Source organism: Mobula hypostoma, chromosome 17 (assembly GCF_963921235.1).
Source record: "Mobula hypostoma chromosome 17, sMobHyp1.1, whole genome shotgun sequence".
Lineage (NCBI taxonomy): Eukaryota > Metazoa > Chordata > Chondrichthyes > Myliobatiformes > Myliobatidae > Mobula > Mobula hypostoma.
Window position 1 is genome coordinate 8,797,725 of NC_086113.1, and position 27,492 is coordinate 8,825,216.

The window sequence follows — 27,492 nt, forward strand, 5'->3', positions numbered from 1 at the left end:
CACACATAAAAGTTGCTGGTGAACGCAGCAGGCCAGGCAGCATCTCTAGGAAGAGGTACAGTCGACGTTTCTGGCCAAGTCCTGACGAAGGGTCCCGGCCCGAAACGTCGACTGTACCTCTTCCTAGAGATGCTGCCTGGCCTGCTGCGTTCACCACTTACTTAAATACAAACAGTTATCCAGATTCAAGATCATTTAATGTTATTTCTAGTACACATTTAAAGGCGAACGTCATAATTATTACTCCAGATCCAATGCAGCACAAAAAAGGTTATAAAACAAGTGATTGGTTGCCTTATCTAGTTAAGATAGAGAGAATCCAAATCCAGTTTATCAGCATTGACACTTGTCATGAAATTTGTTGTTTTTGCAGCAGCAGTACAGTGCAGTACATAATATAAAAATAATATGTTACAATAAGAAATATTTTTTAAAAATGATGATTTAAGTAGTGCAAAATTAGTGTGGTAATGTTCATGGGTTCATAAACTGAGACATCTGTTGGTGGAGGCAAAAGTGAAAGATAAAGTAAATTTACTATCAAAGTTCATACACATCACTATATATTACCTTGGGATTCATTATCTCAGAGTTCAGAGTTCTCAGAGCATTATCAAAGTATATATATGTCACCATATGCTATCCAGAGATTCATTGTCTTGTGGGCATACTCAGTAAATCCATAGAATAATCACCATTACAAAATCAATGATAGACCACACCAACTAGGATGTTCAACCACTGTGCAAAAGACAACAAACTATGCAAATACGAAAAGGAAGAAACAGTAATAATAAATAAATAAGCAATAAATATTGAGAACATGAGATGAAGAGTTCCTGAAAGTGACTACATAGGTTGTGGGAAGATTTTGATGATGGGGCAAGTGAAGTTGAATGAGGTTATCTCCTTTGGTTCAGGAGCCTGATGGTTGAAGGTTAATAACTATTCCTGAACCTGGTGATGTGAGTGCTGAGGATTCTGTACCTTCTTCCTGATGGCAGCAGCAAGGAGCGAGCATGTCCTGATTGGTGTAGGTCCCTAATGCTGCTTTCTTCTGACAGTGTTTTGTGTAGATGTGCTCAATGGTGAGAAGGGCTTTACCTGTGACAACAATTGAAGAAATGTATTTTTAATCCAACAGTCTAACACTTTAACCCAATAGTTCACAAATATAAATACTTGGATATTCTTTGAATAAGTGCATTATTAATTTGATAAATTCACAAGGATGGAACAAATTCAAATGAGTAACTGCATTTGATTCTTTCTGTATAATGTGTGCTACATCTGGTGGCCCATAGGGGGAGCTATGTGTGGATTTCCCAGGTTTACTCATTTGGATTCTCTGTGCAGAGATTGTCTTAAAATCTAAGGTGTTGACACTCCTGTGCAGATCTTTTGAAAAAATCAGCTCTGCAGACTGGTGAATGAAAAGGCAAAGACAAATGGAGGCCGGATGTTTTGCTTTACCGCTTAAACATTTTATCTTATCAACTTGTTATTGTACTTTGATTGAATTGTGATTAAGCAATTGATAGCTGAACCTACAGGGCCAACGGGGACAGAGAGCAGCCAGAAATGAAGGAGAACTTCACTCAGTTTTGACCTGTTATCCCGTTACAGACAAACAAGCAGGGGATCATAGAGGTTTAGAAATCTCAGAGTAATTCAATAAGAGCCTGTCATCTGCCAGTTTGTACTCTTTCTCCTGCCTCACTCCAACCTTCTAATTCTGGCTTGCCACTCCCCCTCCTTTCCATTCCTGATGAAGTATCTCGGCTCAAAATGTTAACCGTCTATTCTCCTCCTGATGCTGTCTGACCCGCTGAGTTCCTTCAGCATTTTGTGTGTGTTGCTCAAGATTCCTAGCATCTCAAGCATCTCTTGTCTCTACACTGGGCTGCTATGTTCAAAAGTGGGTAGGGGGCGGTATGATCTTGAGCAGTTATTTCCCACGCCTAGTTATAGCTACTTGTCTGGGGGGCTTCCTGAGGTTTCATAAGTCATTGGTCAGACTTCATGGAATATTGTGAACAGTTTTAGAACTCTTATCTAAGAAAGGAAGCACTGGAATTGGAGAGGGTCCAGAGGAGATTCAAGAGAATGATCCTGGGAATGAAAGGGTTAATGTATGAGGAGCAATTGATGGCTTTGGGCCTGTGTTTGATGAATCTCATTGAAACCTATTGAATATCGAAAGACCTCGATCGAATGGATGTGGAGAGGATGTTTCCTTTCATGGTGGACTCTTGGATCAGAGGGCACTGCCTCAGAATAGAAGGATGTCCCTTTGGAACAGAGATGAAGAGGATTTTTTTTTAGCCAGAGGATGGTGACTCTGGAATTCATTGCCACGAACAGCTGTGGAGGCCAAGTCACTGGGTATATTTAAATTGGAGGGTGATAGGTTGTTGATTAGTAAGGGTGTCAAAGGTTGCGAGAAGAAAGCAATAGAGTGAGGTTGAGAGGGATAATAAATCAGCCATGATGAAATGGCTTAGCAAGCTTACAGGGCAAATGGCTTAAGTCAAAGTTCAAAGTACATTTAAGTAAGTAAAGGCATCCGTTAGTCTTGCGAGACCATGGATCTGCGCCTGGAAAGTCTTCACTCTCCAGGGCGCAGGCCTGGGCAAGGTTGTATGGAAGACCAGCAGTTGCCCATGCTGCAAGTCTCCCCTCTCCACAACACCAATGTTGTCCAAGGGAAGGGCATTAGGACCCATACAGCTTGGCACCAGTGTCGTCGCAGAGCAATGTGTGATTAAGTGCCTTGCTCAAGACACAACATGCTGCCTCAGCTGGGGCTGGAACTCACGACCTTCAGGTCGCTAGTCCAATGCCTTAACCACTTGGCCATGTGCATTTAAGTACAGTTATTATCAAAGTATGTATACAGAATACAACTTGAGATTCGTCTTCCCACAGACAGCCATGAAACAAAGAGACATCATGGAACCTGTTCAAGAGAATGTCAAACACCTAATGTGTGAAAGAAGAACAAATTATGCAAACAGCAAAAGGCAAGCTGGCAACATGCAGAACATCAAAAATTGAACCTGGAGTCCAGTAGTATTCAGTTTTCTGGTCAGGTCACTCGTCTGAGTGCTACTGGTACCATGTAACCCAGTACTACCTGTCGCATGGTCGGGTGGTCGGCGACTAAACCGGCTCCCCCACCAGGCTCGCCTGGTGAGGAGGGTGGCTAGACACCCTGCAGGATGAGAAACAAGACCCGTCGAAGGGCGGATGAACTCTCTCGTAGGGTGAACGGCCACCTACCAAACACGTGCCGTGATGCGCGGAAAGGGCATCCCTTGCATCGAAGCTTGGTCTGGCCATTCACTGCAACAGAACTTCCCCCAGCTGTCTTGAACCCCACCATGCCGCTGGAACCGGGAGGGGATGTCGGGAGGGTGGGTCTGGACCTGTGCAGCCCCCTACTCACCTAAAATCCACTCACGCACACGCTGTTCCTTTCTGAGGAGTGGGTTCCACCCCACTAACTGACTGAAGGGAACCATCATCATCCTATGGGATGGATAGTCAGAGAGAGAGTATTCAGTTTAGTTCAGTTCAGTTCAGTGCCGTGCCACTAAACCACCGCAGGCCGCAGGGCGAAGCATTCTTCGCTGAAGCACCCCAGACCGTACCTATGTCTTATGGTTGGATCACCAGAGCTTCATGACAGCTGTCACTTTGTGCACTTGTAGCATGGCAGTTGCCAGGTCCAGTGCCGGTGATCCTGAGGCAAACATTTTAGATGTTATTTAAAGCAGCTGTCAGGCAAAATGCATTGGAAAAAAATTGGAGGGAAGACCAAAACTGATTTATGTTAAAAAAAACTAATTATTATAAACAAGTTTTCAGGTGCTGATGAAGGGTCTTGATCTGAAACATCGACTCTTTATTCCTTTCCGTGGATGCCGCCTGACATGCTGAGTTCCTCCAGCATTTTGTGTGTGCTGCTCTGGATTTTCAGCATCTGCAGATTCCCTTGCATTTATGATAAGCTTTCATGATAGCATGATTTTAACTTTGAGAGACGCAGCTCTATGACGGGCTGTAATGAGCTAACCTGATGTTCAGCCGCAAGGTCCTATTCAAGCTGATAATGTCACTATCAGGAATCTATTTGTGACAAGCCATTGCATTGTACCTTAGCCAATTTAGTTTTGAAGGTTTGTGGAACCACATTACAAGGACTTGGAAAAATTGCAAATATGAGTGGACAAATTCAATGGTAAATTTATTGTCAAAGAACGTACACTCTGTGGCAATTTTATTAGGTACACCTTCTCATTAATGCAAATATCTCATCAGCCAATCATGTGGCAGCAACTCAGTGAATAAAAGCATGCAGACATGGTCAAAAGGTTCGGCTGCTGTTCAGTCCCACCATCAGAATGGAGAAGAAATGTGATCTAAGTGACTTTGACTGTGGAATGATTGCTGGTGCCAGACAGGGTGGTTTGAGTATCTCAAAAACTGCTGATCTCCTGGGATTTTCACGCACAATAGTCTCTAGAGTTTACAGAAAACGGAGCGAAAAACAAAAAAAATCCAGTAAGTGGGAGTTCTGTTGGGGAAAACACCTTGTTAATGAGAAAGATCAGAGGAGAATGACCAGACTGATTAAACTGACAGTAACTCAGATAACTACACGTTACAACAGTGGCGTGTAAAAGAGCATCTCTGCATGCACAACACATCTAACCTTGAAGTGGATGGGCTACAGCAGCAGAAGACCATGAACAGATACTCAGTGGCCACTTTATTAGGTACAGAAAGTACCTAATAAATTTGATTCTGAATTCAGATTACATCTTATCTGTACATTCTATTCATCATATCCACACACGAACAGATCAGAACCAATGCTACAACACACCCTTGTAGATAACCTGAGGTACGACTTGCATTGGCCCTCGGCCATTTTACTGCCAGTCATACGGATAGAGCAGATGCTTCATAAAAAGTAGCAGCAGGACTGAGATCTGTAGTGATAGATACCCACAGCAATTCAGTTTCAATTGACTGCTTTACAGGTTAGCTGAGTCTACAGAGCAAGTTGACCAGAAATATGAGGTAATGCTGACTTCATCAATGACTGGAGCAGTATGGACTAAACCCCATTGACAGATGATTGGCTAAGAAATGAGCCTACTACAACAAGGGGAAATGAAAAATTGTGGGATTTATTTATTTATTTGGTGATACAGCACGGAACAGGCCCTTTCGTCCGAACGAGCCACATTGCCCAGCAACCCCACTATTTGACAGCAGCCAGTCACGGGACAATTTTTACAGTGACCAATTAAGCTACTAATCGGTATGTCTTTGGATTGTGGGAGCTCCCGGAGGAAACTCACGTAGCCGTGGGGAGAACATACAAGCTCATCCCGGACAGCATGGGAATTGAACTATAAACTATGACGCATTGAGCTGTGCTAACATCGCACTAATTGTTATGCATCCTTAAGGTTGTTATAACCAGGGGTGGTAATGGGGACCAACTACCACTTCCTATTAAATGCTCCCAATGACATGATCCCCAAATATCCTCTGACAACCACGACAAGCTCCTGGCCTTCACGTGTGTCTGAGCTACTTAGCCTGGTGGTACGGTTTCTACTGATAGGAGAAGGGGCAAAGGCAGGTTACTGGCACCTTAAAGCCAGTTGCTCTGGGTAGATGGGGCTTGTCAGGTCATCTAAAAGGAGAACTCTAATTTCAAATCTCCACTGCTGTGTGGCTGTACCCACTCATGGGGAAGGCTTCGGGAGTAAACTCTGAGGGAAAAATCCAGAGCTGGAGTCCGTAAGGCAGTCCTACATTGAGTTCAATGTTGACTGCCAACTCCTGCGACGCTGTTAGTGCCAAATTGTATCCATCTCTGCAGTTCCTTTGGGTTCATCAGCTGTGTGGAGCAGGGGGAGGTTGCTCTCCATATTGTACTGCCCCAGCTTGCATACCTAGACAACTAGGACACAACATCCATGGTCAACCCTGACCAATGGAGGCCTCAAACTGTTACACTTCTGAGACGCCCAAGAAACATTTTTTTCCAAAATTCAAATTATACTGTTTTTAAGTAGAGGATTCCAATAGCCAAACAGATTTGAGAAATATAATGAAAAAAATCGGATGACAGGTCAAATCTCAGTTCAATTTAGCCAGAGATTGAAAGATTAGAGATTTATAGCCCATTTGACCCACAGCATTTGTGTCAGTTCTCCAAAGGGGATATGACATGCCAACTCGCTTCCAACTTTTTCTCATATGCTTACATTTCTTTTCCAAATCATTAAGAACAATCTGGATTCTGCTTTTAGCATGACCTCAGTCTCTGCTAGTGAATTTCATATCGGCCCTTCAGTTTTCTTAACCTCTTCCTTCTCTTACATTGGTGAAATCACATTAGGAATTTCAGAGGTCGACTTTGAGAGTAGTAGCTTCAGGTAAAGAGTTTCAGGGCAGGAGTTTCAGGGGCCGAGTTTCATGGCAGGAGTTTCAGGGCAGGAGATTCAGGGCAGGAATTTCAGGGCAGGAGTTTCAGGGCAGGGGTTTCAGGGGTCAAGATTCAGGGCAGGAGTTTCAGGACAGGAATATCTGGGCAGGAGTTTCATGGGTCGAGTTTCAGGGCAGAAGCTACGGGGCTGCAGTTTCAGGGCATGCATTTCAGGGCATTATTTAAAGTATAAAGGTAAAGTAGTGAAGCCTCTCGATGCATTAGCTGTCTTGTAAGTACTTTTTCACTTCACCCTTCTTATTCTGGCTTCTGCCCCTTTTCTTCCCAGTCCTGATGAAGGTTTTCAGCCCAAAAGGTCCACTGTTTATTCCCCTCCATAGATACTGCCTGATCTGCCGAGTTCCTCCAGCATTTTGTGTGTTACTCTGGATTTCCAGCAGCTGAAGAATCTTTTACGTTTGTACATTCCTCTGGGAATCAGAATGAAGTTTATTATCAATGACTTACATGATGTGAAACTTGTTGTTTTGCAGCAGTACAGCGCAAAGACATAAAATAAATGTATTTTGCAAAATGTTAAACTGTGTGGCAGATGCTCCTTAATAGTTGGGTTGAAGTTCTGTATAGAGCCTTTGTTTCCTAATGTTGCACCTCCTTCTACTTATCGCCCTCTACTTTTGTCTACCAACTTGTACTCCATTCTCCCAGAGTTTAAAACTGACATAGACATGGGCATTGTATGTTGCGGGTGAGCGTTACATATACAAGTGTAAACTTTTAACAGAATGTATTTTCCTGACAATAGCATGTGTACCCCGATTGAGGGTTGAATGTCCAATAAATGGGGACTGGAGAGAGTAAGTTTGCTCCCCCCCCCATTTGCAATTTAAGCAAACTATACTCAGTAGGCACCGAGTGTATGTTCATGATCTTCTCCTACTGTAGCCCATCCACTTCTAGGTTCTACATGTTGTGCGTTCAGAGATGCTTGTCTGCACACCACTGTTCTACCATGTGGTTATTTGAGTTACTATCACCTTCCTGTCAGTTTGACCCAGTTTGGCTATTCTCCTCTGATCGCTCTCATTAACAGGGCGTTTTTGCCCAGAGAACTACTGCTCACTGGGTGTTTTTTTTTTTTTGCACCATTCTCTGTAAATTCTAGAGCCTGTTTGTGTGAAAATCCCAGGAGATTAGCAGTTACTCAAACCACCCTGTGTGGCACCAACAATAATTTACAAAGATTACATTTCTTCCCCATTCTGTTGTTTGCTCTGTACAGGAACTGAACCTCTTGACTACGTCTGCATGTTTTTATGCATTGAGTTGCTGCCACAGGATTGGCTGGTTAAGTATTTGCTTTAATGAACAGGGGTACCTAATAAAGTGGCCACTGAGTGTAGATGGCTGCACTGTATGTTCTGGTGAGAGCTAAACCCAGGCCCGTAAACTTTTATCAGAATGTGTTTTCTGTCAATAGCATGTGCATTTTAATTGTGTGTTGAATGTCTAATAAACGGGGCTAGAGAATCTAATTTTGGCCCCCTTTGTTTCCAACTTAAAGAAATAAAATTATTTTGGAAGAAAGGAGAAGAACAAGTAATATTACATTCAAAAATCTCAATGGAATTACTTCAGGTAACACTTGTTTCTTCCAAGATTATGTCCTTAAAAGATCACAAGTTGGTGCTCTAATTATTTCTAATTTATGCATATAAACTATCAGAATGGAAGAAAATGCAAGATCCTTTAGAGCTCGACAACGAGGTAATCTGTATTTATTCAGGGTATCGGATGATAAGGACATAGGAAGAACTTCAGTGTTTTTTTCCCCAAAGAATTATCAGTTATGTCCACCTTCAGTGCAGGACATAAGCAGTCAGGTTCAATGCACCTCTTAAAGACAGCGCAGTAGAACCTCAACTGGCAGCCAAATGGTGTTCAAGTTATCACAGTGGAAAATACTTCTCTGAGGATTGTTACCTTATCATGGCGAAGGGAGCCTTCTGAGTTCTGAGATCCCGAAAACGATGCCATCTAGAGCTTAGCTGTCTGCTGCTTAGCTCCTGGTAAGGTCACTCCCTGACTGCATTGAGGTCAAGGAAGAGGTTTTCAGACAAAGAATAATTCACCCAAGATATCAGTGTTAGAAGATGATCCCATCACAATGGCAGTGAAGGAGCCCCAGTTGTCTAATGGATCTCAACTCCAATCTGCCAAGGACCCTGCGGGGGTTGCCCGTGCATCAATCTTCCCATGTTAAAGAAAGTCACACACAGTTGTCTTCCATTAAGGGGAAAAAAACCCCTAATATCCTGGATTAAGTCCCATGGCGATCAGCAAGTGGTGAAGGGGACAGGATTGCGAGGTCTTTAAGCTCCTCAGAATATATGGATACCAGATCAGCCTTTGCAGACACCTGAAGACCCACCAATAGACAACCCCTTAGGACAAGATCATACTCTACTGAAGTGACCGCACTACTATCAGGGGAGAGTAAAACAAACTGTACTGCATTATGGGGGTACTGCAGAATGTTTTAATTTCCCTCTACCTATCGATCGAATGAGACACAGCACGGAATAGGCCCTTCCAACCTTTTGAGCTGCGCTGCCCAGCAATCCCCTGATTTAATCCTAGTCTAATCACGGGACAATTTACAATGACCAATTAAGCCACCAATCGATACGTCTTTGGACGGTGGAAGGAAAGAGGAGCAGCCGGAGGAAGCTCTCACGATCACAGGGAGACTGTGCAAACTCCTTACAGGCGGTGGCTGGAATTGAACCAGGGTTGTTGGTACCATACCTTTCTGCATCAGGTTACTGAGATGATAGACTATTCTCCAAAATATTGATCCATTTTGATTCTGAGGTAAAAAGAGAGGGAAAAGGTTCTTACTTTGGTTCTTAGTTGATAAAACCAGGATGCTTTTGCTGGAGCAAGTGGAGGGAGGTGGAGGGGGAGGGCTGATGCTTTTGCTGGCGGGAGAGTGAGGATTTTGGGGTCTTAACATTTTTCTGTAATCCATTCTTTAGGTTTTTTTTTCTCTGTTTCGTAGATGTCTGCAAAGAGTAAGGATTTCAGGTTGTATACTGTATCCATTCTCTGAACCATCGAAGTTTCTGCATTTGAATTTAATGCCACGTTTAATAAAATTTTCACAGTACATTGTTTAATTTACAACATAAATCTGGAATCATTCACACATTACTAGAGGAGAAATAAAATAGCCAAAGCTTTTGAAGGAAGACATTTCATTTATGGGTACCAGTGACTATGGCAAATACAACATAACAATCAAATTTACACCTCAGAAAGGAATCAAAAAGTGGTCTTTTAAGCAACTGTAGCATTTGATTTATACAGAAATCGTATCTGGATTTGAAAATTATCAAATTTATATGCACAGAATTCTTCAGGATGTTGAAGTGATGTATTTTTCAAAAGATGAGTGGGCTGCTGTTGTGGTGTCATAGAATGTTGCTATTCCAATACATAAATGATTTCACAGGTGTTTTTAACCAAAGTGATGGAATTCAGAAATTTATCTTGAAGGTACTACGTTTGACTGCTTTCAAATGCAGCTCACTTAGGTATCGTAAGAAGTTCCCTCCTCCTCAACTCATAACTTTGGTGACTTCCTGCTATCATTACCAAATTGACAACTAAGTACAGCTTTATACATATACACGATTAAATGCCTTCCACGAATCAATAGGCACCAGTCCTAAATTCAGTAATGTGACAATTAATCCATTTTTTACTGAGTACCGCCATTCTCTCTAAGCTGCACGGCCGCACAGTAACTGAGATGCTCAAGTACACATAGCCTTTGCCATGCAGCTGGAATTTCCTTTGAGATAATATTTTATTAAAGTGCCGCACTCATAGCAATGGTGGGCCTGCACAGCTGTATAAAAACAATTAGAGGAATATTGACTGAGCATTCAGTGAATGTAGGGGGAACTTGAAGCAGAAAAGGAAAAATTATAATTACAGATTGTGAACATTACTATTTGAATGCTGTCCTTTACTGTTGCATGTAAGTGGCACAGATCTCCCACAATCATTATAAAATTGATCACTTGTAGTATATTAGCTGGATAATTTGTTATATGTAGCACACATCTCTATTTAAGTTAATGAACCTTGGAAAAAAATGTAAAGGTATATATTAGTTGATATACCAATTTGTAGAGACACTTAGTGCAATTCTGAACTCTGTGATATAATTCAAATACAAAACAAGTAAATACTATCGATACAAATGAAAATACACTCACTTCGCACCAGGCTAACTTTGGAGTGGAATTTTGATTATTGGCATTTTTGATTGAGCGTATATGCCTTTATATATATATATTCTTAAAAAAGGAACAATGAAATCAACTCTGCAGCTTGTGGGAATTGTACATAACCATTGCTTTGTTCTTCCTAATATAACTCTGTTCAACTGATGTTCAAAAATGTATAAGATATTAGGAACATTTTTCTTTACCGGCCTCAGCTCACATAATTAAACACGTACTTCCTAACAAGAAAGGACTGCAGTGTCACAGCTTTCTTCGTCCACACAGCCAACCCATAAGGGCTCAGCAGTGCCTTTACAGCTCGGTCACAAGTTGCAACTACAGCATTGTTTTTTTTTATATATGTCATATTGCTTTCCTTTCTCAGAACAATACATCTTCATTTTCAATCAAGAGCTGGACGATCAGTCTCTGGTATCGGATGTCATTCAGAGTTGCCAGTGTATTTTGCTCAGGAGGTCGCATCAGCGTAGGCCCGAAGACAATCCCAAGGTTCTCTGCGTTCATCAAGTTTTCCTTTTCGAGCAAAGTGACCCTAAAAAGAATCAGATCAGAGTGCTCGGTAAGCCTCAGCATTGAATGACTCTCCGATACTTTACAGCTTATATGTCCTGTTTTATCCTTACAGACATTTAAGTACTTGTAATCATAAGTCTAAACCATTACATAAAACAGTACAGTACAGCCCCTTCAGCCCATAATGTTGTGCTGACCTTTCAACCTATGCTACGATCAATCTAACCCTTCCCTTCCACAGAACACTCCATTTTTCTATCACCCACGTGCCTACATATATATGCACCTAAAGCGTGTTTAGCATATTGAAACATCATCTGATTTGAGCTTCTTCCTCGCAAACTAGTATTTGACAATTCTATAGATGTGTAGTGGAGAGTATGCTAACTGGTAGCCTCACAGCCTGTTATGGAAACACCAATGCCCTTGCACGGAAAGTCCAACAAAAAGTAGCGGATATAGCCCAATCCATCACAGATAAAGCCCTCCCAAACACTGAGCACATTGACATGAAATGCCATCGCAGGAAAGCAGGATCCATCATCAGGGACACCCACCACCCAGGACATGCTCACTTTTCACTGCTGTGATCAGGAAGGTGCAGAAGACTCAGGACTCACTCCACCAGTTCCAGGAATAATTATAATTCCATTTGGCTCTCGAACCAAAGAGGATAACTTCACTCAGTTTCACTTGCCCCATCATTGCAATGTTCCCACAACAAGTGGACTCACTTACATGGACTTTTCATCTCATGTTCTCGATATTTCTCACTTACTTATTTATTATTTTGTTTCTTCTTTTTGAACTTGCAGTTTGTGTTGCTATGTTATGGTTATTATTCTATAGATTTGTTGAGTATGCCCACAAGAAAATTAATCTCAGGATTGTATGTGGTGACGTATATGTACTTTGATAACAAATTTACCTTGAACTTTGAAATGTATGGTGAATACTATATTATAATCACAGCCTTTTAAGAGTTCCTTCACCTTAATTATGAGTAAATCTACCATTTAACGAGCTTCCAGCAGAAGTGGTTGAGGCAGGTTCGATGTTGTCATTTAATTGGATGGATATATGGACAGGAAAGGAATGGAGGGTTATGGGCTGAGTGCAGGTCGGTGAGACTAGGTGAGAGTAAGAGTTTGGCACGGACTAGAAGGGCCGAGATGGCCTGTTTCTGTGCTGTAATTGTTATATGGTTAACAACATAGAATATTACAGCACAATACAGTATAGCCCCTTCAGCCCACTATGTTGTGCCAACTTTTTAACCTACTCCAAGATCTATCTAACTCTTTCCTCTCACATAGCCCTCCATTTGTCTTTATTATGCATGTGCCTACCTAAGAATTTCTTAAATGCCCATAATGTATCTGCCTCTACCACCACTCCTGGCAGGACTTTCGACAGACCCACCACTCTGTGTGTAAAGAACTTCTCTGACATCCCAGCTATACTTTCCTCCAATCACCTTAAAATTATGCTTGTTTAACTTCAATATTAGTAAATAACTCTATAGCAATGGAACATATGTGATAGTGAAATTGTGAAGAATATATAATGTCACATGAAACCAAGACAATCCTACTTAAGGAATTTTGAAAATGAACTTCTAGTTTCAGAAGTCAGCAATTGAATTTTTCAGTTCTCTCACAGGGACAAGAACACAAAATATTTAATAACATAATTCTCTAATAAAGACTAGTAATATCAAAAGTAATGAATAATTGTTTACTCTATTTAAACAAGGAGTCATTCATTCGTTATGTGCCACGTAGTAAGACGTGGGCAATCATGGTCTCGATCATTGATTCTTCTTGGCGATTTTTTCTACAGAAGTGGTTTGCCATTGCCTTCTTCTGGGCAGTGTCTTCACAGGATGGATGACCGCAGCCATTATCAATACTCTTCCGAGAATGTCTGCCTAGTGACAGTGGTCACATAACCAGGACTTGTGATATACACCAGCTGCTCATACGACCATCCACCACCAGCTCCCATGGCTTCATGTGACCCCGATTAGGGGGCTAAGCAGGTGCTACACCCTGCCGAAGAGTGACCTGCAGGCTCATGGAGAGAATGAGTGCCTCACACCTCCTTTGGTAGAGTCACATCTCCAACCCGCCACCTAAATCTTTTACATCAGGAACCTTAAATCCATGTACTCACGCAAGCTATGTAAAAGACTGACTATCCACCTTATCTACAGTCCTTATAAGTTTCATACATCGTAAACATGAACCCCTCTCCAACCCATGCCAGGGAGAACTAGTTTCTCCAGTCTCTCCTTGTGAGAGAACCGTTCCATCAAAAGTAATGACATGATTGCTAACCCTGTTTAAACAAGGAGTACCATTGAAAAATGGAGAAAATTTAGATTGCGATTTGAGAGCCAGGGTAAGGTTTTTGTTACTGAATTAAAACTTACTTGAATTGGTCAAATTTCCAAATGGTTAAGCACATCCTTCAGAGTGTATGATGCTTTCCAATGATTTCAGCAATCAGAACAGTATTATCAGGACAGTGACTTGCAGTGTTTATTGTGGCAACAACATCAAAGCACCAGCTATTCTGTAAGATCTAGGACAATAACGTGTTCTGTCTGTTGGGAGATTGATTTTATTTTTACAATAATAATGCTGGATAGGACAGTGGTAAGCATTTTGGAAAGCCAGCTGGTTTAATTCTGTGCAAATCAACACAGGTAAGTTCTCAATTGGCACAGGAAGAAAATCTAATTCCTGTAATGCCATCGTTAATGTTACACCCTAGATGTGTTGGAGGAACGTAGCTGGTCAAACAGCATCTATGGAAGGGAATAAATGGACCCAACTACCTTTCCCCTTGCCCAGTCTCACCTACCAACTGCAGGCTTGTACTTCTTCCCCTCCCCAACCTTCCTATTCTAGCTTCTTCCTCCTTCCTCTCCAGTCCTGATGAAGGGTCTCAGTCTGAAAAGTTGACTATTTATTGTTATCCATAGCTGTTGCCTGACCTGCTGAGTTCCCCCAGCATTTTGTGTGTGTTGCTCCAGATTTCCAGCATCCGCAGATTCTCTTGTGGCTGTACATCTATTGGTTAATAAAGGACTCAACATTCAAGAACGTAGGAAAGCTGTCATTACTGAATTGGAACACTACTTACTCATTGTCTTTACTCTTCCCACCCACCTGGTTTCACCTATCATCTAGCTATCCTCCTTCCCCTCCCCCAGCTTTCTATTCTGGCGTCTTCTTGCTTCCTTTCCAGTCCTGATGAAGGGTCTCGAACCGAATCGTCAACTGATTATTCATTTCCCCAGAAGCAGCCTGATCTGCTGAGTTCCTCACCATGTTGTGTGTGTTCCTTTAGAATTCCAGCATCTGCAGAACTTCTTGTGTTTACTTATTACCTGTTAGTAAATAGCTAAGAAAATGATACAACACTGAAAAAACTGAACTCAGGCAGGCATAGAAGGAATTCAATAATTTCAATCTACAGATCCCACAGTCAAGTAGAAAGGTTTGCTTCTAATTAATATGGCGTAAAGTTAAATCCTCAAGCTGATACCATGCAAGGGTCCCCAACCTTTTTTATGCCATGGACCACTACCATTAACTAAGGAGTCCATGGACCCCAGTTTGGGAACCCCTGATAGAGGAAATTGGAAGCACGTTTTGTCTGGTTGCATTTTCCTCTTCTGGAGTAGAAAAAAGCAAATTGTTGGATGGAAGCATCCTCAGAGTGGCACAGGCAGATGTTTGAGGGATTAGTGACAAGCCACCCCACCAGTACACACACTCACAAATACTACTGCTTTTAACCATTATGGCAATCAAGACTTTTCCCCAGGGTGGGAATGGCAAATAATAGGGGGTATAATTTTAAGGTGATTGGAGATAAATATAGGGAGGTTATCAGAGGTGGGTGTGTCGGAGATCCGTCTCTGCCAACGGAGGTGTAAGGCGCTCCTTCCCTCCGCTAGCATGCAGCACACCCTCGGGCGAGGTGTATCACCTGCTTAACCCACCTGATCAGGGTCAAGTGAAGCCGTGGGAGCAGGTGGTGGATGGTCGTGTGAGCAGCTGTTGCATACCACAAGTCCTGGTTATGTGACCATTAACACCAGGCAGACAGTCTCTGAAGTGTATTGATAATGGCTGGGGTCACCCAGCCCAGAAGAAGGCAATGCTGACTCACTTCTGTAGAAAAATTGCCAAGAACAACCATGGTCATGCAAAGACCATAATGGGTCACGTCATACAACATGGCCCATAACAACCGAATGATCAGAGGTTTGTTGGTTACACACAGTGGTAAATGCACAGAACGTGCTGCAGGGGTGGTGGTACAGGCAGATACATTAGGGACATTAAAAAGACTCTTAGATAGGCACATGGATGAGCGAAAAATGGCGGGCTTTGTGGGAGGGAATTGTGGGCCGTCAGACCTGCTCTTTACTGTAGTGTCTGTGTTCTGAGTCAAAATTGTGAAGGAAAAATAGTTAGTGTCACTGAATAGAAAGGCAACAATTTCATACTTTGTTTAATGATCCTACTAAAATATCATCATATGAGTCTCATTGGAACTATTGCAAAAACAAAGTCAGATTATGTAATAGGGGCATATCAAATGTTTAAAATGATTATCACTCACCTTGATCTACCAAGTTCATTATACCACACGCGAGTTCACTTAGGTAGGGTACCTTAAAGTCCCGTAAGATTATTAACAACTGGAATGAGGCAAGTTTTGTAAATTTAAAGATGAATAATATAGTCTAAGTTTACTTCTAACAAATTACATCTTGTTTTGTAGTTCGAGGACTGTCGTGTGTGTGGGTGGGTTGCAGAGAGGAAAGGGGCTTGTTTTGCTGTTGCTCATTGTGTTCTGTGTTGTTCTGCTGAAAACTGTGGGCATGTGATGCTGGAGCTGGACTGTGTGGTGACCCCTGGGCTGCCCTCAGCACATTTCTAGATATGTTGGTTAACACAAAACATACATTTCACTGTATGTTTCGATGTACCTCTGATAAATAAATTTGAATCTGACTGGGAATGAATGGTACTTTAACACTGAAACTAAAGAATCATAGAATCATGTAGCATGTTGTTGATACCCATTTCACTTTAGATTAAGATGAGCTTTATTTGTCATATACGCATCTATTCACCAATGTATACTACAATTATGCATGCCATTTGATTTCCAACTCCATTCTGTAGCCACAGTCATCAATGAAGATGGAAAGACAACCTCAATTAAACAGAGTCTTTAATGTAGTTTAACTCCATCATTGATGGTCACAAGCCCGGCTGTGAAGGCAGGGCCGCTGGGCGAGGGGCTAGCAAATTCACTTACCCCTCCTTTGAATTGTTCCCGCAACTTATGGGCTTGCTTTCAAGGACTCTTCATCTCATGTTCTCTACATTTATTGCTTATTATTTATTATTATTATTTCTTTTTTGTATTTGCACAGGTTGTAGTCTTCCACACTCTGGCTGAACGCCCTAGTTGGGCAGTCTTTCATTGATTCTGTTATGGTTATTATTCTATAGATTTATTGAGTATGCCCACAAGAAAGTAAATCTCAGGATTGACATTTATGTACTTTGTTAATAAATTCACCTTGAAATTTGAACATCATTTTGTAAAATCCCAGTGCTACAGAAATGCCACCAAAAGCTCCAAAGATCTTATTCCCGGGAGAAGAACGATCATTCCTTGAAGTAAAAGACTGGCCCAGGACAGAGGAGCCTGTCGAGCTGCTGTTGGCAGCTTATTCCCAGGTAATGGTAAGTTAACATAGTCAAATAGCCAAAGGTAGTTCACTGGAGTATTAACAAATGGTGTCTCTCGGAAACAAAGGAGAAATTCAGTCAGATTACTAACAGCTCAGTGAAAAGGGCACAGTTTAAGAAAAACAGGTGGTAAGGTTTAAGGAGGGGACTTCAGAAGTTAAGGAATAGACAGCTGAAATCACAGCTGTCAAGTAGGAATGTGCAAGACGGCAATGGGGCGGCACAGGAGTGTTCTGGTTAGCACAACACTTTACGGAACCAGCAACCCACCAGGTTCAATTCCCACCGCTGTCTGCAAGAAGTTTGTACGTTCTCTCCATGATTGTGTGGGTTTCCTCCAGGTGTTCCGCAGTCCAAATATGTACGTTACCAAAACAGGCTGATTAGTCACTTTAAATTGTCCCGTGATTAGGCTTAAATCGGGGGCTGGGCGGCGTGCTCGAAGGGCCGGAAGGGGAGGGGTCTATTCTGCACTGTATCACAATATATAATAAACAAACAAACAAACAAACAAATAAATAAAGGTGTAGAGCCAGAGAAATACTGAGAGAAAGGAACAGATAGAGCCGTAGGGAGATCTGAATACAAAGACAGGAATTTTAAAATCAAACTATTGCTGTAGCACTAGCCAGACTGGGCCAGCAAACACAAAGGTGATAGGTGAGTGGGACAATGACATAATAATATTTGCATATTGTTCAATAATTTCCTGTCATGTACTTTGAAATTGCTTTGCCATGGCTGGTTAGAGGCATGGATATTTTGCAATTAGTGCAAGTTATCCCAATAAAAGGTTGAAACATTGACTGTTTATTTCAAAGTTCAAAGTAATTTTTTTTTTATCAATGTACATATATGTCAGTACATTTAATTCTGATGTTTTTCTTGCAGGCACACACAGTAAATCCCAGGAACACAACAGAATCAGACCACACCCAACAAGACAATCAGACCACACCCAACAAGACAATCAATGTGCAAAAGGCCTCAAACTCCAAATACAAAAAAAAAGGAAAGAATAATAATAAATAAATAAGCAAGAAATATCAAGAACATAAGTTGTAGAGTCCTTGAAAGTGAGTCTATAGGATGTGGGAACAATCAGTCTCTTAAAGCAGAGGGAATAACTTCACTCATCCCATCACCGAGCTGCTCCCACACCTATGGAATCACCTTAAAAACTCTTCGTCTCATGTTCTCGATACTTATTGCTCATTTATTTATTATTTTGTTTTTGTATTTGCACAGTCTGTTGTCCTTTGCACATTGCATGTTTGTCCCGCCGGGTGTGGTTTTTCATTGACTCAATTGTGTTTCTTGTATTTATTGTGATTGCTCACCAGAAAATGAATCTCAGTGACATACGTACTTTGATGATAAATTTACTCTGAACTTTAAATACATGAAGGGAAGGATGAAGAATTCCAGTGTTTTACCATGGATTTGGCAGCAAGTATCAGGATAAGACACCACATGTGCCCTTTTCTTATATTATGTTACCCAATGTGAGCTGACTTCTGAAGCTGAAACACGGTGACTTATGTCCATGTTAATGATTGTGGGTTTTGAGGAATAAGCACATGTCATTGGTTGTTGAACTGAAGGACACATGCAGTTGTGTGCTGGATTGTATTTACAAAAAAATAGAGGCAACGCCAAGAAAAAGTATGTTTTCCTTATCATTGGTTTAATAGGCATGGTAGTGTAGCGGTTAGTGCAACACTATACAGCTTGGTACCTTCTGGAGTTCCCAGTTCAATTCCAACATCATCTGTAAGGGGTTTGTAAGTTCTTCCTGTGTTACCATGTGGGTTTCTCCTGGGTGCTCCAGTTCCCTTCCACAGTCCAAAGATGTACCGATTTGTAGGTTGCTTGGTCATTGTAAATTGTCCTGTGATTAGGCTAGGGTTAAATCGGTGGGTTGCTGAGCAGTGAGGCCTTTTCCAGGCTGTAAATTTAAATAAATGTAACCCTTTCACCGCAGCTCGTAATAAACCAGGCTCATTAGCTAATTGTGGTTCACGGCACGCGACTCAGTGTTGCATGGGTAACAGTGAGAAGTCCACTTTCAATAAGCAACACACGTCTAGGGTCGGTATGATTTGGGTTCAACCAGACAGAAAGTTGAAATATTCCAATGAGGGAACAGAAATTACGTTGTGTAAATGCTGCCCCATGGAAAGTTATCATTCGCCAGGAAATAACAGACCTTACACCAGCATAAACTTAAACTGGAAGTACCTTTACCAATATTTCAACTTTAACAAACAGTGAATAGAAAAAGGGCCCATTACAGTTAAACTACTCTAAATGTTGGTTCCTTAAGTTTGTCACAGCTAGGGTGGTAATGGAGAAATGCTCCTACTACCTATTAAATGCTCCCGATGGCGTGTGTCTGAAATAGCCCCTGACGAGCAAGTCCAGCTCCTGGCCTTCAAATCTGGCTTAGCTACTAACAGGAGAATGGGCAAAGGTGGGTTACTGGTGCCTTAAAACAGTTGCTTTAGGCAGATGGGGCTCACCAGCTGTAGTTGGCAGCTCACCTAGGGGAAAGAAAACTCTGATCTCAAACCTCCGCTGTCTTGCGGCTATACCCACTCACGGGGAAGGCTTCAGGAGTAAACATTGAGGAAAAAAAATCAGAGCTGAAGTCCCTAAGGCAGCCCTACGTTGAGTTTAACACTAACTGGTGACTCCTCCGATGCTGCTGGTACCAAACCTTATCGGTCTCTGCCTTTCCTTTGGGTTCATCAGATGTATGGAGAGGGGGAGCTTCCGACATGGGCAACAGCTTGCTCTCCATATCGTATTACTCAGGCTTGTGTATCTAGACAGCTAGGATGCAACATCCATGTTCGACGGAGGCTGTACTCAGGCTGCACATAAACGTTGGAGCTTGTTTCTGAATAGTCGGCATATCTCTTTTCTCACAGCACTGAACCCGCGTCTCCAGCCACAGTTCAAACTTCCCTTGAAGAACATTATGAACGAACTGGTTAACTGAGAAGTTTTGGCACTTCCTCCTTGGAACCATTCATCTGCACAAAGCACTCCTTGCAAAAGGGTCCCCCCTTCAGATGGGATGCTCCAAGTGTCTTCACTTGTGCTCTTCTCCGCACCTCCTTCTCTTCCAACACCTTCCAACAAAAGAGGCCAACCCAGACCACTGTCCCTCAGAAATCTGATTCCGCCCAGCTCTCTTGAATGTTCCATGGCATCCCACTAGACAGAATGTTACAGAACGTTGCCAAGGCAAACCTGTTTGGCTGACACAACTATCCTAAGCTGAGCAAACAGCTCCTTATCTTAGCCAAAGCCAGAACACCATCTATGACGCCTAACAGCACACTGGGTTTGCAGAAAAGCTGCTAAATAAAATACCTAACAGCATAGCAGTAGAAATACAATAAAGCGTGTCCTTAATCAGGGCTTTACATAAACAAAAATAAGGGGCAGAAAAGTGCTACTAAATAGGAGGTATCAACTCAAAGATTCAAAGTTTAAAGTAGATTTATTATCAAAATATGTATGCAGTGTACAACCCTAAGTTTCATCTTTCCCACACACAGCAGCAAAACAAAGAGAACCATGGAAATAATTCTAAATAAAACATTAACCCCCTTCCCCCAACACTCAAAAACAATTCGCGCCAATGCCAAGAAAAGAGCAAAAAACACAGAATTATAAAACACTTAAGAGTCCGGGCATATTCAGTTCAGCTCAGTGCTCTTCAATCTAGCACTGCGTCATTTGTTAACTGACAGCAATTCTGACAGGGAGTTTTCTGGAATGCAATACTAATGATTTTATTATGTCTGGATGAACTCCAAAGAATTTTATAGGTTCAAATATTGATATTTTACTTTACAAATTATCTTAATTTATGAATATTGACTCTCTACATGTTAATACTTTTCAGATGAATACACAAATCATCAAAGTGTGAATTCAGCTTACTTTTTCAGATGAATCATCAAATGCCGCAACGTCTCATAATGTGCAGGAGGTAGTAACATTAACGATTCATGGATCGCCTCCAGCCTGTCATCCGGGTTAGTAATTTCTGATTAAAAACAGATATACATTACTCATAAGGCAAACTTTAATTCACACCAATCTATCGACCTCCCTTAGAATTATGCTAGAAATATTCATTCTTGAATGCATGTTGAACAACGTCAATATAACATTAAAGCAGGTGTTCCCAACCTGTGGCCCATAGACCCCACGATTAATGGTATGGGTTCATGGCATATAACAGGTTGAAAATCCCTGCATTAACTAGCCTCCTTGTATTACAGCTTCTAATTTTACTCAGTCCTTTCCCTCTCTTTCCAAGATACTGCCAAGATACGTTGAGATGCAGTTATAGAAGGTACAGGTGTTCTCTGATATCTCATTCCAGTAGCCACTGATCACACATTGGCCTTGAGAGTGTTCTGCAAGTTCTTGACAAGCCAGGTGAGTTTTAGAACACAGCACAGTACAGAGCCTTCAGCCCACCATGTTGTGGCAACCTTTAGCCAGCTCCAAGATCAATCTAACCCTTCCCTCTCACATAGCCCTCCATTTTTCTTTCATCCATATGCTGATAGAACAGGGGTTCCCAACCTGGGTCCACAGACCCCTCGGTTAATGGTACGGGTCCATGGCATAACAAAAGTTGGAAATCCCTGCTGTAGGGCATAGGGCACAGAACAGAACAGCACAGAAACAGGCCCTTCAGCCCAAAATGTTGTGCCAAACCAATTAAATTAGCAATCAAATGGCCAACTAAATAATCCCTTCCGCCTCCACAATGTCCATATCCTTCAGTCTTCCTCAAACTCAATTGCCTATCTAAATGTCTTCCAAAGTCCTTAATGATCTGCCTCTGCCACCACCCCAGGCACCCACCCACTCACTGAGTAAAAAAAACTTGCCCCTCACATCGCCTTGGGAAAAGGTCATTGACTATCCACACGATCTATGCCTCTGAACATCTTGTAGACTATCACCAAATCACCTCTCACTGTCTCCCTCTCTCGCCAACGAGCCCTGGCGTGCTGAACCTGTCCCCATCAGGGTGTGGAACAAGCTGCCACTGGAAGTGATGGATGTGCCTTCAATTTACTACATTTAAGAGAAGTTTGGATAGGTACGTGGATGGGAGGGGTATGGAGAGCTATTGTTATGGTGCAAGTCAATGGGACTGGGCAGAATAATATTTCACCACCGACTGGATGGGCCAAAGGACCTCCTTAGTGCTCTATAACTCTTTAGTTGATAAAGAAGTGATTAAGCTCTCTGCTGGTGTGTCTCTGTTCTACTCTGAGAACAGGCAAAACCATAAATCCTATCATAAGACTATAAGACCTAGGAGTAGAATTAGGCCATTTGGCCCATCGAGTCTGCTCCGCCATTTCATCACAGCTGATCCATTTTCCCTCTCAGCCCCAATCTCCTGCCTTCTCCCCACATCTCTTCCTGCCCTGACCAATCAAGAACCTATCAGCCTCTGCCTTAAATACACTTCATGACTTGGCCTCCACAGCTGCCTGTCACAGTTGAACTGACCGGCAAACCTTACTAATCAGGATTAAAACATGGAGGATGATCATTTAATTATCAAAAGACATCTGTAATTCCAGTTCCACTGTCCACTTGCGAACAAAACCTTATCGATCTGCTATGGGTTAGCAGAGTTAGCTAATCAGCCTGCTTTATTCTGAGTGGGAGAGAGAGCAAGGACATCATGCTTGTATTCATCCAGAACATTATTTGAAAATAGTTTGATGAAATTCAAACTGCATGCATTAATTGAATAAATAGCATCTCACTCATTCCTTTCCCCATTTTTTCACAAAGTCTGTTGTTTTCCTCACTGCTGGAAGTTAGATGAGATCACAAAATTGAGAGGATACTTACTGGCTGATTCAATGAACTTCTGATACGAATCATAGGTGATGACCGGTATTGGCAGATCCCTGAAGTACAGCTTAAGGGCACCGGCAATGATATTGACGTCCGCATACATTGTGGCAGAGATGTCAGCTTTGTCACCATCTGGAAAAATGATTTTAAAATGCATTAAAGTGAAAAAAGGAATGGCTATGCAAAAGTCACAATTTGTCTTAATGAAGAGAAAGAGCTGGATGTCTGAGTACATTACCCTTGTAGATTGCACCAATAAATATTCAAGAAGCACACTCACTGATATGTGATTGATTGGAGCAAATGTTTACCAAAAAATGGATGCACATTTGAACCCAGGAACACATAAAGAGCTGTGAAAAAAACATTTTATTTGCACAACTATTGCAACTAATGATTAAATCTGTAGGAAATTTGTTATGAATATTTACAAGATCTTTAATATTCAAGAACAAACTCACCACAAAGGCAACTACTGAGATTCTAATTCTACATCTTGGGAGTACTGAGGAACTGGGCTGATTGAGCAAATCATGGCGGACCAGGCCAATTCTGAGCAGTTGTACCTTCAGTTCTACGTTGATTTAACAGCCAATAATTTCCATTCCAAAAATATTCGAAGTATAAAGCTATAGAATGCAACAGCGCAGAAACAGTCCCGTCAGCCCATCTAGTTTCCATCAGCCTGGTTTCCTGCCTAGTTGAAAACTCGCTCTCAGTATTATAAATTTATTGTATTTGCACAGTTTGTCTTCTTTCGCAAATGGTTTACTTGTCAGTATTTGTGTGTGTGTAGTTTTTCATTGATTCGATTATATTTCTTTGTTCTACTGTGAATCCCTGCAAGAGAATGAATCTCAGGGTAGTATATGGTGACATACATGTAATTTGATAATAAGTTTACTTTGAACCTGCATCCAGACCACATTCCTCCAAAATCCCTTCCATTCAGGCGCCCATCCACACTTCTCTTAGATATTACAATTGAACCCACATCTACTACCTCCACTGACAGCTAGTTCCACCCTCTAAAGTTCTCGCTGAAATATTACAATCTTAAATATTTCACCTTTCACCCTTAACCTATGATCGCAGCCTCTCCTGGGGGAAAAGCCTGCATTCAACTCCGCTCATAATTTTGTATGCCTGTAGGCTAAGAAAATAAATTTAACTATAATTAAATGATATTTGAAGTTTAATCATTGTAACATGTATTAATTTTAAATTTCATCATGTAATTTACAGGCATTCAATTTACTGGGAAAAATCTACAAGGAATTATACAATTTCAGTGTTTCACCACATGCATTTGGTTCACAATAATCTCCAAGAGACTGACTGCATCTCAGTTATTATACCTTTGTAGGCAAATTTTAGACCAGAAGACCGTAAGACATAGGAGCAGAATTAGGCCACTTGGCCCATCAAACCTACTTCGCCTTTCCATCGTGGCTGATTTATTATCCCTCTCAATCCCATTCACCTGCCTTCTCCCCGTAACCTTTGACACCTTGATTAATTATCAACGTGCACCTTAAATATACTCATTGACTTGTCCTCTGCAACCGTCTGGGGCAAAGAGCTCTATTGGTTCACCACCGACTAGCTAAAGAATTTCCTCCTCATCTCTGTTCTAAAGGGACATCCTTCTACTCTGAGGCTGTACTCTCTGGTCCCTGACTCCCTCACAAGAGGAACATCCTCTCAAAGTCCACTCTAACTAAGCCTTCGAATATTCAATAGGTTTCAATCAGATTCCCCTCATTCTTCTAACCTCCATCAGGTACAGGCCCAAAGTCGTCAAATGCTCCTGATACATTAAGGATTTTGATCTGCACTTGACTCAGTCTATAGTATGACGAGAATGCAGTGTACTCCTGTTTCAAAGATGCTGCAATGGGAAACACTGAGAATACTTAAATTCAACTAATGCTCCAATTTAACCTTCTCTGTTTCTCTACTTAGATTAGATTAGATTATGAGGACACTCAGTCCTCGTTTATTGTCATTTAGAAATGCATGCATTAACAAATGATACAATGTTCCACCAGTATGATATCACAGAAACACAGGACAGACCAAGACTAAAACTGAAAAAAAACCACATAATTATAACATATAGTTACAACAGTGCAAAGCAATACTGTAATTTGATAAAGAGCAGACCATGGGCATGGTAAAAAAAAGTCTCAGAGTCCCGATAGCCCATCATCTCACACAGACGGTAGAAGGGAGAAACTCTCCCTGCCATGAGCCGATGCAGCACCCAGCAAGCACCCGACCACAGCTGACTCTGAGTCCGTCCGAAAACTTCGAGCCTCCGACCAGCCCTCCAACACCGAGCACCATCTCTGCTGAGCGCTTCGACCCTGCCCTGGCCGCCGAGCAACAAGCAAAGCCGAGGACCCGGGGCCTTCCGCTCTGGAGATTCAATCATTAGATTCCCAGAACTTTTATAATCATGCCAGCTCATTCCTGGTTTCATCTTAATCTAGGTCAGACCACTCCACGGTTTCTTTTACGGAATGTTCAAAGTCATGTACAGGAATACAGGTAACACACAAAATGGAGGAACTCCTCTGGCCAGGCAGCCTCTATGGAAAAGAGTACAGTCAACATTTCCGGCCAAGACCCTTCAGCAGGACTGTACTGTTTTCTAAAGATGCTGCCTGGCCTGCTGAGTTCCTCCAGCATCGGCAGATTTTCTCTTGTACAGTAATATAGTATGGCTGCATAAATATCTGTATAGATTCATCTTTACCCTCCTTATGCAGCCAAAGAAAAAAATTGTCCCATAATTCAGAATCAATATTGCTGACATGTAAACATTATTTTATGACTGCAGTACAGTATAATACATAAAAACTATAAATTACAAAAAGAGATGCATATAAAAATTAAAATAAGTAAGTGGTGAAAAAATAGTGAGATAGTGTTCATGGGTTCATTTTCCATTCACAAAGCTGATGGCGGAAGGAAAGAAGTTGTGTCTAAAACATTGTGTCTTCAGGCCCATGTACCTCGTCCTTGGTGGTAATAAGAAGGGAGCATGTCCTGGGTAATGGGGGTCCTTAATGATGGATACTGCCTCTTAGAGGCATCACCTTTTGAAGATGACGCTGGCTGAGTTTGCATTCCTCTGCAGCTTTTTCCAATCCTGTGCAGTGGCTCCTCCATACCAGACGGTGATGCAACCAGTTGGAATGCTCTCCACAGTACATCTGTAGACATTTGCAAGCCTTCGGTGACATAGCAAAATCTCCTCAAACTCCTAATGAAATATAGCTGCCTACGTGCCTTCTTCAAAATTGCATTGTTATGGCTACATAATTGTAACCAAATAAACATCTGTATTGATTCATCGTTCTCCTCCTTTTGTAGGCAAAAAAAAAATCAAAACTGGCCCACAATTCTTTATAACAATGGGAAAATTTGCAAGAGCTAATGATTCGAAAGACCTGTTTTGTTTCGTACTGTAAGGGAAAGCAATAGATAAGTTGTTCCACTCACCTCGGTCAAATGCCATTTTAACATCTTCTATGTGCTCGCTAAACCCAGACACTCTGTAAAGCCCCTCGGATTTCAAACCTGTTGAACAAACAGAAAATAGTTATTTAACTAACTGGAAATTTATATGGTGGAAATAATATATCTACAGATTAATTGAGTGTCCACAAAGTGACATGGCACAGGAGTGGACCCTGACAGGAAACGATAAAGTAGTGGTGTGTGTCCTCAGGCTGCTGTACCCCCTCCCTGATGGTAGTAACAGGAAGAGGGCATGTCCTGTATAATGGGAGTCCTTAATGATGGATGCTGCCTTTTTGAGAGTCATCGCCCTTTTGAAGATGTCCTTGATGCCGGGGAGGCTAGTCTCCATCCAACTTCAGACTGTTAGCAATAAGTACAAGATTACTTCTACTGGCTTTAGTGGGGAACGCGAAGGTTTACAGAGATCCTCTTTCTATCCCTTAAGAATCAATTTGTTATTTTCATTTTTACATACCGATTACAAAGCATTACAGACTGTGCTTGTTATCAGGTACGCAAACATGCTGGTAAGGCAATGACATTCCTGTGTGAATAGCAACCCACGAACAACAGAAAATCTATGAAGTTCTGATCACAGCCACGATAGAAACAGCAGCAAATGTTCAATAATGTTCAGCCAAACGACAGAAATTCTGATCTGTTGCATGTCTGCCTCCTTCTTATTTTTAATTGATTAAAATATTGATGGAATAAACAGTAAAAGAGGAATTATTTTGCTTATTTAATCATTTGTCTAATTATCGTATTCTGATAACATTAGATTGTTCCTCTATTAAAATATAATGCAAAGGAATTTCTAACCAATTGTCTTATTTAACATTTTCTGATAACAGTACATAGTTCAAGGTACATTTATTCTTGAAGTACGTATTAGGAGAAAAACTCTGAGATTCCTCCATTAAAATACAGTATTTTGCAAATGATTTTCAACATATTACCG

At 41.5% G+C, this 27,492-nt stretch overlaps 1 protein-coding gene across 1 annotated transcript in view; it reads right to left on the minus strand.

Annotated features, from left to right (window-relative positions):
- Positions 1–9,712: 9,712 nt before the first annotated feature.
- chn2 (chimerin 2) overlaps positions 9,713–27,492 on the minus strand; it is a 270,611-nt gene continuing 252,831 nt past the window's right edge. The window contains exons 10-13 of the mRNA XM_063069528.1: positions 26,511–26,588; positions 22,995–23,132; positions 21,045–21,150; positions 9,713–11,320 (exon numbers count right to left, since the gene is read on the minus strand). Coding sequence (XP_062925598.1) covers positions 11,149–11,320; positions 21,045–21,150; positions 22,995–23,132; positions 26,511–26,588 — 494 coding nt within the window. The 3' untranslated portion in view covers positions 9,713–11,148. The remainder of the gene's footprint in view (positions 11,321–21,044; positions 21,151–22,994; positions 23,133–26,510; positions 26,589–27,492) is intronic.